The following is a 13,926-nucleotide window of genomic DNA, read 5'->3' as shown; positions in this document are numbered from 1 at the left end:
TTTATATAGTTTTTATTTATTTTTATTTCAGTTTTATCTTTAGTTATTTTAGTACATCAAGTTAAACTTAATGAAAATGAGAACTGTTGCCTTGCAAATAGCTGAAATAAAATAAGTTTAAGGGCTTTTTATATTTAAAGTAATGAAACGAAAGTTTATTTATGGTTTTATTATTAGTTTTAGTTAACAATAATATCCAAAACTAACTAAACTATAATAACTGTGTGTGTGTAATGACCTCTAACCTCTACAAAGCAGTACCATGGCAGAAACCCTTATTATTAGCGACACCGGTGGCCGTTAAGTGAACTGCAGCCAGGAACTTCCAGCTCGTGCTCGCAGAGCTCGTGCACATGTAACGTACGAGAGGCTGAACGTGATTCAAGGCTCTGATATACTCACGACGAAGTTCTTTGCTTAGAAGTGAAAAGAAGTTGCAAATACTTTTGCAGCGATATACTGTTAACGAACGACGCCGTTCACGCTGCTGAGAGCGACGGTTAGATGAATATGTAAATGTGTGCTGCGCGCGCCCTTTTCACAGACTGTGATGACGCGTTTCAACGGTCATCAACATCGTAAATCCTGCAAAGTTTTTCTATATTTTCTTTTTCTTTTATTTATTATAAATGTGTGTAGATTTATAACATTATACTTAGTATTATATTACCGTTGCATCAAATTACAAAAAAAAAAAAAAAACTAGTTAAGGCTGCTGTGAGGGTGTTTCTAACAGTGGCTATGGAAGTGATGGTAAAAATTCTCTCTTTAACGGCCTTAAAATTTTACCCAACTATGACGACTTCCGCTTCTGAGAAACAAGGAAATGTGAAAAGGGTCTATAACAAAATAAACAACAAAAATGACAGCGGTAAAACGCAATTGATCACAGTGATGAGGCAGCAGGTCTGCGATTCATCGACATCATGTCGACAGATGAGGTATTTAAATTACACTGTTATGATAGTTTAATTAAAGTATATTTGAGACTGTAGATCTGGCTATGTGAGACTATAGTTTGAATTAATCCCCTTTCTTTGCATGACACGTTGACATTAACAGGACAGAATCGCTGTTTATCATTCGTTTCACGTGTCATTCAACGGAAAAGAAGCTCTCAGGCCCGTAACGTCACATCCTCTTGTTTTTCCCGGCAAAAACGTCCCGATTTCTTAACATAAATCTTGGAAAGTCTCATTTTTAAAGTTTCATTACAAGCTGTTCACACATTGGCAATACAAAAATTGATTAATACATGCAAATTTTTACCCCCTTTAAAATATTAAGCGAACTGTCCAGCACCTCTGAGGTGTTTTTCTGTATGTTTGTACATATGGACTGTGACTTTTGCAATTTATCATGATATATGACAGTCAAAATTAAACTAATGCACATGTGCTGAAAAATGCAGCGGTTTCACTGGAAAGTAAATGTAGAAATGCAGCTTTTGAAGTGGCAACAGCAGAAACATTAAAGGAACATTTGATTAAACCAGAAAACCAAACCATGTTATTAAGAGTACGAGAGAGATGGACAGACGGATGGAGAGACAGATATTGTTCTGCGCAGATGTGATTGTGATGCTGTTGATCAGGTTTGTGAGGTTGTTTCGTCTCGTCTCACAGTGAACGTGTCTAACACAAGGATTTATTGTCTTGTTTACTCTGAGTGTTTGTGTGAGTGAACCGCAGGAGCGTGAGCTGCTGAACCTGAACCTGAGCCAGAACTGGAGGAGGAGACGTGTTACTCCAGACAGACAGCGGCGCGGCTTCATTCTGCTCGAAAACACCAGGAAAGTTTATATTAATGGTTATTAGTTTTCTTTTTTCTTCATCCTTAATTATTTAAAAAAGGTCATCGTTGAACAGGCCGGATTAGTAAGGCAAGGCAATTTATTTTATAAATATTAGTGCTCAACAAACTAGAACCTATAATTCTGAGTAGGATATACACACTTAGAATAAAGGTTCAGAGGGTTCTGCACAGAACTCTAGGGTTCTCGACTCAATTTTAAAGAACCCTTTATGACAAATAGGTTCTATATAAAGAGAAATCGCATAATACTTTCATGTTTAACATGTTATTTAAATGTTATTCAAGTGCATATGAGATCAATAGTTATTTACCACTATTAAATCTATTCTGTTCCTCGTGTTTTCTCCAGATTCTCTGTACATTTGAATTATATCATTATTGACTGGTTTTGAGTGTGTGTGTGTGTGTGACAGACGGAGCTCACTGACACACAAGTGCTTATCTGACACACTCACACACACACGCGGCCCCTCGACACGCGTGACCTCTGACGGGCGGATGGGAAACATGACACACAGGTGCCGAATATAAAGCTCAGTGTCGCCTTCATCTGTGACGAAACTCACGGCAAATAAGGAAAATCAGCAACTGTGTAAAGACATTAATTCATATTATACAAGTTTAATATTTATATTTAAGTTGATTTAATTCAAGTTTAAATATATTTAATGCTTTAGTTTCTATGGTAAAAACTAAATTAATTTTATTTCATTTTTTAAAATTAGAATCTCTATTTTTGAAGTAAAGACACTTTTTATTCAAGTATCCATACTTCTGTTCGCACCACCGCAGCGCGGGTCAGACACGCGGAGACGCGCGAGACTGTCCGAGATCGAACGGCAGGAAAAACATAATCAGAGCCTCAGGAAGTAACAACAAAACAACAACAAAAAATAGATACTGCACTAATTACATTAATTACGTTTATCGTGTAAAACATCCGATGTTGATTCAATTTATATAAATATTATGTAGAATTGTGTAATGAGAGGAATGATGTTCAGATGGTCATTGTCCAGTATGAGCTCACTGTTTCTTCCAGGGAATTTCCTGGACATTTTTAGCAGCTCCGCACTGAAGCTTCCCGACCGCTGATCATGACTCAAGAAATCTGATGTTTTCTCTGCTGAAGCCGAACAAAACCTTCCACTCCTTCAGAGGAACATTCAGTTACTCAGAAAGACCTGGGACACTTTCATCTGAAAACATCAGTGTCAGTCAGACACACACACACACACACACACACACACACACACTTCACAGACAGAACAGCCGACAGACAGAAGCTCGATGGGATTGAAATGATAAATCAATAGATGTAGAGTTAAACATGAAGACTTCAACACATGATGAAGAAAAGTTGACATTAGTGAAGATTTCAGACACACTGATGAGTCACATGACCACAGGCCTCTGTATGACCCACATTTGTTTCTGTATACAGTGGTAAATCAGGCGTTATGTGAATGTGGGCCGTTGGTTGGCTGTGGTCAGTGGGTTTGGGGTCAGTTTGTGTTTTCTGTCTATTTCAGGTTTATGAACAGCACATTCTTCATACACACTCATTTCAGTGGCGTAATTCACGCAGGACACAATGAGTGTTCATAATGACCGAGACGTCCAGACAAGCTTCACTGACCTTCAGCTCGGACTGAACTCACGGCTGACCTTCAGCTGGATCTCACTCGCTGTCAGAGACGCTTCAGTATTTATATGATTCTGAAACACTGAACTCTATGGAAGTCCATTTGTGCCACAGAAGAACAAAATCATGCTTTAGTAAATCTTAATTATGACATAAAAAGTCAAAATTGTGACACACTAAGTCATAATTAAGTTATCAATTTAAGTAATTTGAAATTATGACTTTCTGTATCATAACGTCATAATTTTGACTATTTGTCGTAATTATAACTTTTTAAGTCAGTTTTAACTGTCGTAATTTTGATTTTTTGTCAATTTCTATAATTGTTATAATTATGACTTTTTAATTTGTAATAATTTTTGCCATTTTCGACTTGATATGTTAATTTCTACTTTTTACAAAAATCATAATTTTGACTTGGTTTGTAATAATTCCAACTTTTTATGTCATAATTTCGGCTTAGTATGCCAATTTCGACTTTCTGTCAATTTCAACTTTTGTCATAATTTCGACTTCTCAGTTTTGACTTAGTTTGTCATAATTTCAGCTTTTTATGTTATAACATCGACTTTTTGTCATAATTTTGACTTAATATGTCAATTTCTACTTTCTACTATGACTTTGTGTCATAATTACAAGTCATAATTTCAACTTTTATATCAATTTCGACTTTTTATGTCATAATTTTGACTTTTTGTCATAATTACAACTTAAGTTATGATTTCAACTTAGTGTGTCATAACTTTTTATGTAATATTTTTGACTTAACCCACTTGTCATAATTGTCAATTTTGGCTTATTATGTCAATTTTGACTTTCTTGTCATCATTTTGACTTAGTTTGTCATAATTTCAACTTTTTGTCAATTACAAAAATTAATTTTGACTTCATTTTCACCTTTTGATCAATTTCTACTTTTTATGTCAATTATGATTTTGTCAATTTTAACTTTTGTCAATTTAGACACTGTCAGTTTCTACATTTTGTCGTAATTATGACTTTTTATGTCAATTTCATTTTTTTTTTTTGAATTATGACAAATTTTTTTGTCATAATTTCAACATTGTCATAATTACTTTTGAAGTCATAATTTTGGCATATTTTATAATAACTTAGTATGTAAATTTTGACTTATGTCATAATTAAGACTCAATTATGAATGTCATATATATTTATATTATTGTGACTATCATAATTTTGACTTAGTTTGTCATAATTTCAACTTTTTGTCAATTTCAACTTTAATAATTAACACTTTTAAGTGATATAGTATGTAATAATTTTGACTTTTTTGCTTGTTATTATTTCAACTTTTTATGATTGACAAGAGCATTTGTTATGTGGTGGAAATGGGCTTCTCAGAGGATAAATAAGTAGAAGAACCTCTAACAGTTATTATAAAGCAGCTGGTTGTGTTCCAGTGATGATCTATAAACTCACAGCTATTGACCTCAGTTTAATCAGCTCCGCACACGGTGATGCAACACATCTAGTGTTACTGCATCCAGTGAGATACTGCAGTATCAGCCGGCGCAGCTGCAGTGAGTCAGGGCCGTGTTTAGTGGTGAGCGTCTGAGAGGATGTGTTCAAGAAAAAATATGAGGGAAACCATAATGACAGCTCTGCTCTCACTGACCGACATAAACACACTGTCTTCCAAAACAGTCACAGCCTCTGAATGTGCAGTAAATATCACACACATCTCCAGGCAGGAACCATGTGTTGTGTTACCTTAGTTACCTGACCTGCTCTGTGTTAAATATACTAAATCACGTACTCTCTCAAGTACGTACTTATTACATGAAAATTACTTTGCAACTGCTAAAAAAAAGTTCTGTACCATATTATTGTAACCTGGACGTACTACATTTACCATGTTGGCATTATCATGTGACCTACCAATGCCATTCATAAATCCTTTCCCATGGCCTCATGGGATAGTAAAGTGTGCATCATATGCACACTTCAGTGTCTCAGCAGAAAAAGTAGGTCATCCAGGGACTTTATCCTACTCTTTTATGAGTGCTGTGAATTCAGACATACTTTCATCACATACGGTTTTTGTACCGACTATATAGAAGTATGTGATTTCATACGCAGCCAAAGTCTTCAGAGGACTTAGTGACCAGGAAACAGTATATACTAATTATCCAATTATAATGAACACTGGGAATTAAACACAAGTTGTATGGACTATTTTGATATTTTCATGTCAGCGTTTGCATTCATTACAGTGAAGAGCAGATGAACATCATTCTGTTGGGTTTGGAATGACTCATTTCATTTTTGCATGAATGAACCCTTTATTAAACAGCATGAGTCACTCGAGAGAAACAAACAACAACAAACGTGTCGCAGGAGCTTCATTTTATTATGTGCTTGTAGCTGCAACCATGCATGATCATTCTCAGTCCTGATGTTGATACAGACGAGTAGATTTATAACAGCGTGATGATAAATAAATACAGAGGATATAAAAACAGATAAAAAACAACAGCAATGCAGACGCTGTCTGGGCCGCGGGCCGGAGTATACGCTGCTGCGCAGGAGTCCATATAAAACGCTTCCTCCTGCAGAAGCCGATCAACAGATCTGAAACACAGACGTCACATGATCACTGAACAGAAGAGGTGATGAAGTCACTCTGGATGAAAGCATCAGTGTAAACGTGTACCTTTGTTCAGGGCATATCCTTCTGGATGCGGTTCAGAATGTTTCCGTACACAAGGTTGTACAGCTGTTCCTTAGACATGGTTCCGTCTAGTTGCACTGAAACACAAAAACAAACGGATATTAGTGAGGACTTCGTATATATATGACATAAATCATTTGTGGATAAAGCAGCGTTTCCATCCCATGTGTTCAAGGGAACAAAATCGTCACATACTGAGAAGTTGGCGCAAAATATCAGTAATAAAACTAAGTTGTTTCAATCGGGCTCTTTTTCTCCTCCATCATAAATGAGTTGGTCTCAGAGCGTCAGACGAAACACAAACGCTGTCATGTGATCTTGCGTTCGGATCCTGGTGTTTGTCACACAATCGTGTGAGATGCTTCTGGGAGGGAATTAAACCAAATCATTCTGATGACAGACTTTGACTCAGATGTTTCAGAACCAACATTTGAGATGCTGTGATGTGATTGGACCGCTGGTTAGTCCAGTTATCCAATCACAGCCTCTACTGAGGCAACGTCACATGAGGGATTTATTCGGTAAATGTGTTTACAGTGCAGTTTTTGCGTACGTCTTCTTATCGAATAAAACATCATCCACCTCAATTTTATCCAGCATTTTTTATGCAATATAAAAACATAAAAAAATGGATGGAAAAATAGCAATAGAATTCAAGATACGACACTTACCGACATCAACTCCTGAGTCTTCCATGATTTTAGTATGTTTCACATACATGGGCCAGACATGTCCGTCGAACAGACCAGGGGGGTCCGGGACGGCATAGTTCCTTGAACTGAAACACACACACACACACACACACAGTGAGATCAGGTGCGCGTCGAATCTCCTCCTGTTCCTCCTCCAAACGCGGCAGGTGTGACACTCACCTCCTCCTCTTTTTGCATTCTTCGTATGGAATGGAAATAAAGTATCGTTGGTCGAACACATCGATCAAAGGTCTGTGCAGAAGAAAGCAGCGTTCAGTAAAAGCACGTCTCCGGCCGCGTTCAATCGTGTGTGTATGTGACACTCACCCGTAGGTGTAGAGCAGGAAACCCTCCACGATCAGGATATGAATGTCCTCATCCTGAGCGTGCGAAAGGATCTCCGAATCCAGGCTGATGTTGACGCCGTGAGATCGTTCAAACTTGACGGGGTTCTGCTGCCAGGCGGTGATGGTGCTCATCATGGCGTCCATGTCCAGAGCGCTGATGACTGCAAACACGCAACAAATGAGTGGAGGGGACATGCATAACAGGCGTCTCAGTTAAATGAACATGCAAAACCACACACACCAAGCCCTTGGCTTACCATCGTACTGCTTAAAGCCATCTTCACCAACTTCAATCTCATCTTGGGGCTGAAACATACACCAATGAGATGCACTCCAGAACACTGTGCTCGGATCATCCCAACACCACCGCTAAACCTGATAAACAGCTGACTAGGGCTGGGCTGGGAATATCGAATGCTCGATTTTAATTTTGATGAACCCATATGGATTCTTAAATTTATCTTTTAGATGCTGTTTTCAGTTGACGAATGTACAAAACTTCACTAAACAATATTTGTAGTACCTGCAATCCAATAATCTTTGATACTTTTGATATGAAGCAAAGTCTCAGCTTTCAAATTCTGCCTATATTATTATTAAATTAAGTCAATAAATGTGTTTTTGTGGCTTTCGTGAACCAATTGTCTCTTTACTACTAGTTACAGCACCAAATAAACATGAATGAACATCAGAAGGAATGTTGAAAGATTCAGAACAACTTACTGAAATGAATCATGTCTATGTAATCAATTAGCGTTTCAACGCGGAAAGATTTAGATTAAACAGTTTGAGAACAATAATGTGACGTAATTTACCTCAGAAAAGAGATTCAGTGTCTATAAACTCAATAGTTAGCTAGAAAAATAACTCGAGAGAATATTTTAACTATATTAGATTATTATATCTTAACCCGTTCTTCAATATTTAATGCATGTTTGAATAAACCCGCCATGAAAACAAGTTTTATGACAGACACTTTTTAAATGTTCGATAGGGTTCCTGTTTAGTTTACAGCTTTATTTGAGAGAGATTGTTTACCTTGAGAAAAACTGACACGTAACTGTACTATACCGAAGATAGAGATATCGAAGCAAATTGAATTCGATATTGAATTGAATCGTGAAATTTGTGTCATTGCCCAGCCCTACAGCTGAATGTAAAGCTCTGGTTTCTTATTATACTGACCTTGAAGAAATCATCCTGATGGACCACACAGCAGTTGGGCAGGTTCTTGATCAGTCTGTCCGTCAGTGTCGTTTTACCCCCGTTTGTGACCCTGTGGGGCGAAACATATGCATTACATTATTGTTTTGGACATACATTGTGTTATTATTTTAGATGCCAATATGAATGTGTCAATCATTCAGCACCAAATACCGAAGTACCACCAAACTGGAGTGCCACGCCTTTACTTTATTTGCTTTACAGTATTAGACATCTGGCTAATTTTCAACTGTAGTCCTTCGGACAGATGTTAAATGAAACATAAAAACATTATAATTTACAGACATTTAAAAAAATACCACATAAATAACACAAACTGCATCACATGCTCACAACGGAATAATCTAAAGTAACGGTTACATTAGGTTACCAAAGTAATGGTAGCGTGTGCCGATTTACCGTAGTCACTTTTTTTGCCGTGACTGTCATCAAAAAGATTTTACAAAGATTCTGAAGCGTTATTAATTCATGACATTGGTTTTAAGTCGTCTTCTGCGCTACACGTGAATTAATAACGCTTCAGAATCTTTGTAAAATCTTTTTGATCACAGCCATCGTGAAAACGTTTAACTGAGGTACTCTGGCGGGAAATGCGGTTGCTGTGGTGATTTCTTTCACAAATAGAATGAGTGGCACGCGCACACCACGCGGCCAGCATCGAGCACGCGCTCCACACACTCACCCTCCGATGCCGATGATGAGCTTCATCCTCAAACTGAGACAGGCGCGCGTCAATGTGGGAAAAGTCGTTGATTACACCAAATACGGATCGATGACCGTACGAAGGAAAGCGTGAAAAGAGAAGGTTTAAGGAAATGTCAACTACTCGAGTCCTCCATGACGTTGAATGAAAGCTGGACGATGGCGCTTCCTCGCAATCTTCCACCAAGAGAAACTCGTGTGCTCGCGACCGTTCAGACACTACTCTCTGCTGCGCGCTGATTGGCTATATAAACGCAGCAGGCCTACGGGAAACCACACCCGACCAATCAGAGAGCTGGATCCTTATCCTGCTTAAGCTCCGCCCAGCGTGGGTGGCACAAGTGAGGCAGTCAAACGATATTTTTGTTTCCTGATTTCCCTTTGCAAATCTGAGTGGAATTTTTTTAAATACGTTACTAAAGAAAAACTAATATTTTTAATTTGACGAATCTTGGTATTTCTTTTGGCTAAATATTTTATACTTAAACTTCTTTTTTGTTGATGTAAATTGTTTCTTTTTGTTTCGTGTGGGACGTGATGAAGAGTTCTGGAAGTGTTCAGTGTTTTTCCATGAACCGTTTATTCCTTACATGGATTCATTTGGATCCACATTCCACACATAAGCACACAAATCTTTTCAGATCAAACACTTAAAATATGCAACTGCCATGCGCCTCAAAGTTATGCATAAATGTTTGTTAAATTCTAAATTCTTATGGCATCCAGGCTCATCTTAGTTACTTTTCCTATTTTTTAAATAAGTTCTTACAAACAAACAGCAAATATTTTAAATAAATAATAAATTCATTTATTACAGTTCCTGAATCGATGTCCGTCGAAAGGAGTTTGAAGCAATAAAACATTACATGAGCTGCGCCCCCTGGTGGAGAAGACGAGCTTTTATCATCAGGTACAGTTTTATATCGTGTTCATGAAAATCCTGGCGGGTTTTCAAGTTTTAGTTCGTTAAAATAAAAATAAAAAATTACGTTAAACAATATTTGAGGTAAATGCGGCACGATCAATACACAAAACTACATGTCCCATGATTCATTTGAACGGAGCGCGGCGGAAGAGGGCGGAGTCACCGTCAGCTCCCTGACAGACACTTTCAGGAAGTGCTCGAGGTAAGGCATCACATCTTCCCTTTTTATTTAAACATTTCGGACAAAAATGAGTTATTATAGGCGCGACTTGTATTATTAAAGATTGTCTTTTCAACTCAACTTAATTTTGTTCCTTAAACTGTGCTGTACAAGAGCTTGTTTGACTGTTAGCATGCTAGTTTGTGGCTGAGGTTTCCTGCTGCGCGTTTGTATATATTCATATTAGATGAATATAAATGATTTATGTAATATTTAACAGCTTTTGACACCTGTAACAGCTCTAAATCGCTGCACTTATATTCTAAGACCAAATAAGATTCTGTCGTGTGAGACTCAGATTTGATCTGATAATGAAATCGATGATCATCTGCTGTTTGATGGTTTTTGATCAAAGCTGAATTTTCAGCATCATTACTCCAGTCTTCAGTGTCACATGATCCTTCAGAAATCATTCTGATATGATGATTTGATGCTCAAGAAACATTTCTGATTATTATCAATGTTGAAAACAGTCAGATTTTTGTGGAAACTGTGATACACTTTATTTTTCACGATTATTTGATTAATAGAAAGTTCAAAAGAACAGCATTTATTTGAAATAGAGTATTTAGTAAAATTATAAATGTCTTTACTGTCACTTCTGATCAGTTTAATGTGTCCTTGTTGAATAAAAATATTAATTTTTTATTTTACTGACTTAAGTGGTAATTTATGACAGTTTCCACAAAAATGTGAACTGTTTTTAAAATTGATAGTAATCATAAATGTTGAGGATTTCTGAAGGATCATGTGACACTGAAGATTGGAGTAATGATGCTGAAAATTCAGCTTTGATCACAGGAATAAATTACACTTTACTATATATTCACATAGAAAACAGCTGATTTACACTGGAATAATATTTCATAATTTTTACAGTATTTTTGATCAAATAAATTCAGCCTTGGACAGCAGAAGAGACTCTTTCAAAAACATTAAAAAATCTTAATTATTCAAAACTTTTGAGGGCGAGTGTACATGTTTCTCTTAAATGTGTAAACAGAGCTTCAGCAGTATTCACACATTCATGAGACAGAGAACGTGTGTGTGTGTGTGTGTGTGATGCTGATGTCCTCCATCTTTCAGGAGGATCCAGAGACCCCCATCAGCGACGCCTCACATGTGAAATCAGCTTCCGGCAGACGCTTGTGGCCGCTGAGCGAGAGCACAATACTGCAAGACACACAGGAAGAGAGAAAAGAAAGTCAGTCGGAGGAAGTCTCTGCAGAAGGAGCATGACAGAGTTCTGGGTGTGTTTCAGCTGCTGCGTCGCTGAACAGCCGCAACCCGTGAGTCAAAACACGCTAAACACACGCTTCAGCTGTTACGAGTCGAGGGTTCGGTGTGAGCGGAGACTCAGATCTGAGCTGAACCCGTCAGAGGCTCGACGCAGCGTGTCTTCCTGTGTCTCGGCTCATTGTTCTCGGTGTTGTGTGTGAATTGCAGAAGCGGAGGCGGAGGATAGATCGCTCCATGATCGGAGAACCCACAAACTTCGTTCACATGACACACGTGGGCTCTGGAGACATGGGTATGCCAGCTGTGAGTATGACTCTGCCATATTTCACTGCAAAAGATTTTTTTTTATGTCTTAGGACTGTTATGTTTTTGTGCACTGCAACATTTGTTAAATATAAAATATTATCAAACACGTTTATATTAAATCATGACGTCTCTCAGTTTTGAGTTTGCTCAGAAAAAATATACTTACATTGACTTACACGATACACTTTCTACAAAAAATCATTTGAAAACAGACATTCTTTTGTAATTTTTTCTTGTTATATTGTTCATGATGAATCAAGGTTGAACATGAATGAGGGGGAGGTTGGTGAATGACGTCCCGGGTCGAAAAAGAGGGTTAAATCTGCATAAATTTTCCCATGATAAATGGGAAAGTATAAATGATAAAGCAGCATCATTATTTTTTGCTTTACAGTAATGAGAATTTAGGGGGGAAATGTACGGAAGAGGATTAGGGCCAAACAATAATAAAAAATTAAACCATCTCGAGTTTAAAGTCATTATAACGAGAGATTAAACTCGTTACATTTCAAGAACAAAAGTCTAAATAAAATGTTGAGAATAAAGTTTGATAATAATGTCATGTTTTGAGAAAAAACTCGTTATATTTTCAGAAAAAAAATGTTGAAATAAAATGTTGAGAATAAACTTGTTAAATTTTAATAATAAAGTCATGTTTCGAGAAAAAACTCTATCAGTACGCAGTGAACATGACGCTGATCGAATGTTTATTCTCGACACTTTATTTCGACTTTTTCTCAAATTTAACGAGTTTTTTCTCGAAACACAATGACTTTATTCTCAATTTAATGAGTTTATTCTCTACATTTTATTTCTACTTTTTTCTCAATTTAACGCATTATAATGACTTTAATCTCAAGATGATTTCATGTTTTTATTATTGCTTGGCCCTAATCCTCTTCCGTAGAGAAATGTGCTTAATTGTCATAAATTGATTGAAATGAAAATGTTATAATGCAAAAATAAATGTAAAAAGCTTTCATTATCTATACAAAATATTATTGTATACTTATTAAACACCAAAAATATTACCATTAATTTCTGTCTTTTGTCTTGTAATGTGACCCAGACATGTTTTCCTGAGATTCATGTTTCAAATAAGCAGGATTTACATGAGCTCATGAGTTTGGGAAAGAGGATATTTGACTAACAAACACTCAGCTGGTGGAGTAAACGATGATCACCTGATGTGTTCTGTCCGTCTGTCTCGGCAGGTGGACTCGGTGCAAGCGCAGATGAAATCCAAAGGCGGTTACGGGAACGGCACAGCGGAGAGCGTTCAAGGCTAGTCAGGTGACTACATTCACTGGAGTGACTCTAGAAGCTTCTAGATCAGGACGGAGGAACTGTTGATCTAGTGCTCACTGTAGAAGCTTGTTTCTGCAACGGAGTAAAAAGAATAAAAAAGAAAATTCGGACTGTTTTCTAACAATTCCTAGTTTAAATCTCACAATTCAGACTTCTTTCCCTCACAATTCTGTTTTTTTCTGCCATGGAATAACAAACAAACAATAAAACGCTATTCTGAATGTATATCTTGTGATTTGGACTTTAAAACTCGCACGTCCGTTTATATTCCGACTTTATAGCGTGCAATTCCGAGTTTATATCTCACAATCCTGGCTTTTTTCCGCAGATTCACAAATTATAAACTCACAATTCTGACTTTTTTTATTGGAATTCTGAGTTTACATCTCGAAATTCTGATTTTTTTTGTCATCCCAGAATAACAAAATGATTAAAAAAAGGTAATTGCAACTTTTTATCTCACAATTCGGACTTTTTCTGTTCGTAATTCTGTTTTTTTTTTTTCTTCCAGTTTTTTTTGTTTGTCACAGAATAATAAAATAAAAAAGGCAATTGCAACTTTTTTTCTTGCAATTCCGAACATATTTCTTCCGATTCCGACTTTATAGCGTTTAATTCCGAGTTTATTTCCTCAGATTCACGAATTATAAACTCGCAATTCTAACTTGGAATTCTGAGTTTACATCTCATAATTATATATATATATATATCCCCTCCACAGAACAAAATAAAAAAGAAACTGCAACTTTTTAACGTCTTCTTTTCTCATAATTCCGAGTCTCACAATTCTGACTTTTTCTGTTCGTAATTT

The 13,926-nt window shown here is 36.8% G+C and overlaps 1 protein-coding gene and 1 long non-coding RNA gene across 3 annotated transcripts; one reads left to right on the top strand and one right to left on the bottom strand.

Moving 5' to 3' along the window:
- The first annotated feature begins 584 nt into the window (after positions 1-584).
- On the top strand, positions 585-1,793 carry LOC127500221 (uncharacterized). Its single transcript, XR_007926285.1, has 3 exons — positions 585-941; positions 1,496-1,594; positions 1,692-1,793. It is a non-coding gene; the product is annotated as an uncharacterized LOC127500221 (long non-coding RNA).
- A 4,019-nt stretch (positions 1,794-5,812) lies between these two features.
- Positions 5,813-9,348, bottom strand: mibp2 (muscle-specific beta 1 integrin binding protein 2). Of its 2 annotated transcripts, XM_051869800.1 has the most exons (8): positions 9,098-9,348; positions 8,377-8,467; positions 7,449-7,497; positions 7,172-7,352; positions 7,025-7,096; positions 6,824-6,930; positions 6,135-6,229; positions 5,813-6,052 (listed from the first exon to the last, which is right to left on the bottom strand). In XM_051869800.1, exons 1-7 carry the CDS (start codon positions 9,121-9,123, stop codon positions 6,141-6,143), a joined length of 615 nt encoding a protein of 204 aa, XP_051725760.1. In that variant the 5' UTR covers positions 9,124-9,348; the 3' UTR covers positions 5,813-6,052; positions 6,135-6,140. The 2 variants fall into 2 exon arrangements, with proteins under 2 accessions (XP_051725760.1, XP_051725761.1); XM_051869801.1 differs by lacking the exon at positions 7,449-7,497 and having other exon boundaries at positions 9,098-9,254.
- Positions 9,349-13,926: the final 4,578 nt, after the last annotated feature.

The sequence above is a fragment of the Ctenopharyngodon idella genome, chromosome 18 (assembly GCF_019924925.1).
Source record: "Ctenopharyngodon idella isolate HZGC_01 chromosome 18, HZGC01, whole genome shotgun sequence".
NCBI classification, from domain to species: Eukaryota; Metazoa; Chordata; class Actinopteri; order Cypriniformes; family Xenocyprididae; genus Ctenopharyngodon; species Ctenopharyngodon idella.
Note: the sequence above shows the minus strand (reverse complement) of the source record. Positions and strands in the feature narration are given on the sequence as shown.

Excerpts from the sequence above, each read along its gene's own strand:
- mibp2 (XM_051869800.1), bottom strand. The coding sequence starts at position 9,123 with ATGAAGCTCATCATCGGCATCGGAGG. Across the intron at positions 7,353-7,448 it reads TGGCTTTAAGCAGTACGATG|TCATCAGCGCTCTGGACATG; the intron begins GTAAGCCAAGGG and ends GCGTGTTTGCAG. Across the intron at positions 7,097-7,171 it reads TTCCTGCTCTACACCTACGG|ACCTTTGATCGATGTGTTCG; the intron begins GTGAGTGTCACA and ends TCTTCTGCACAG.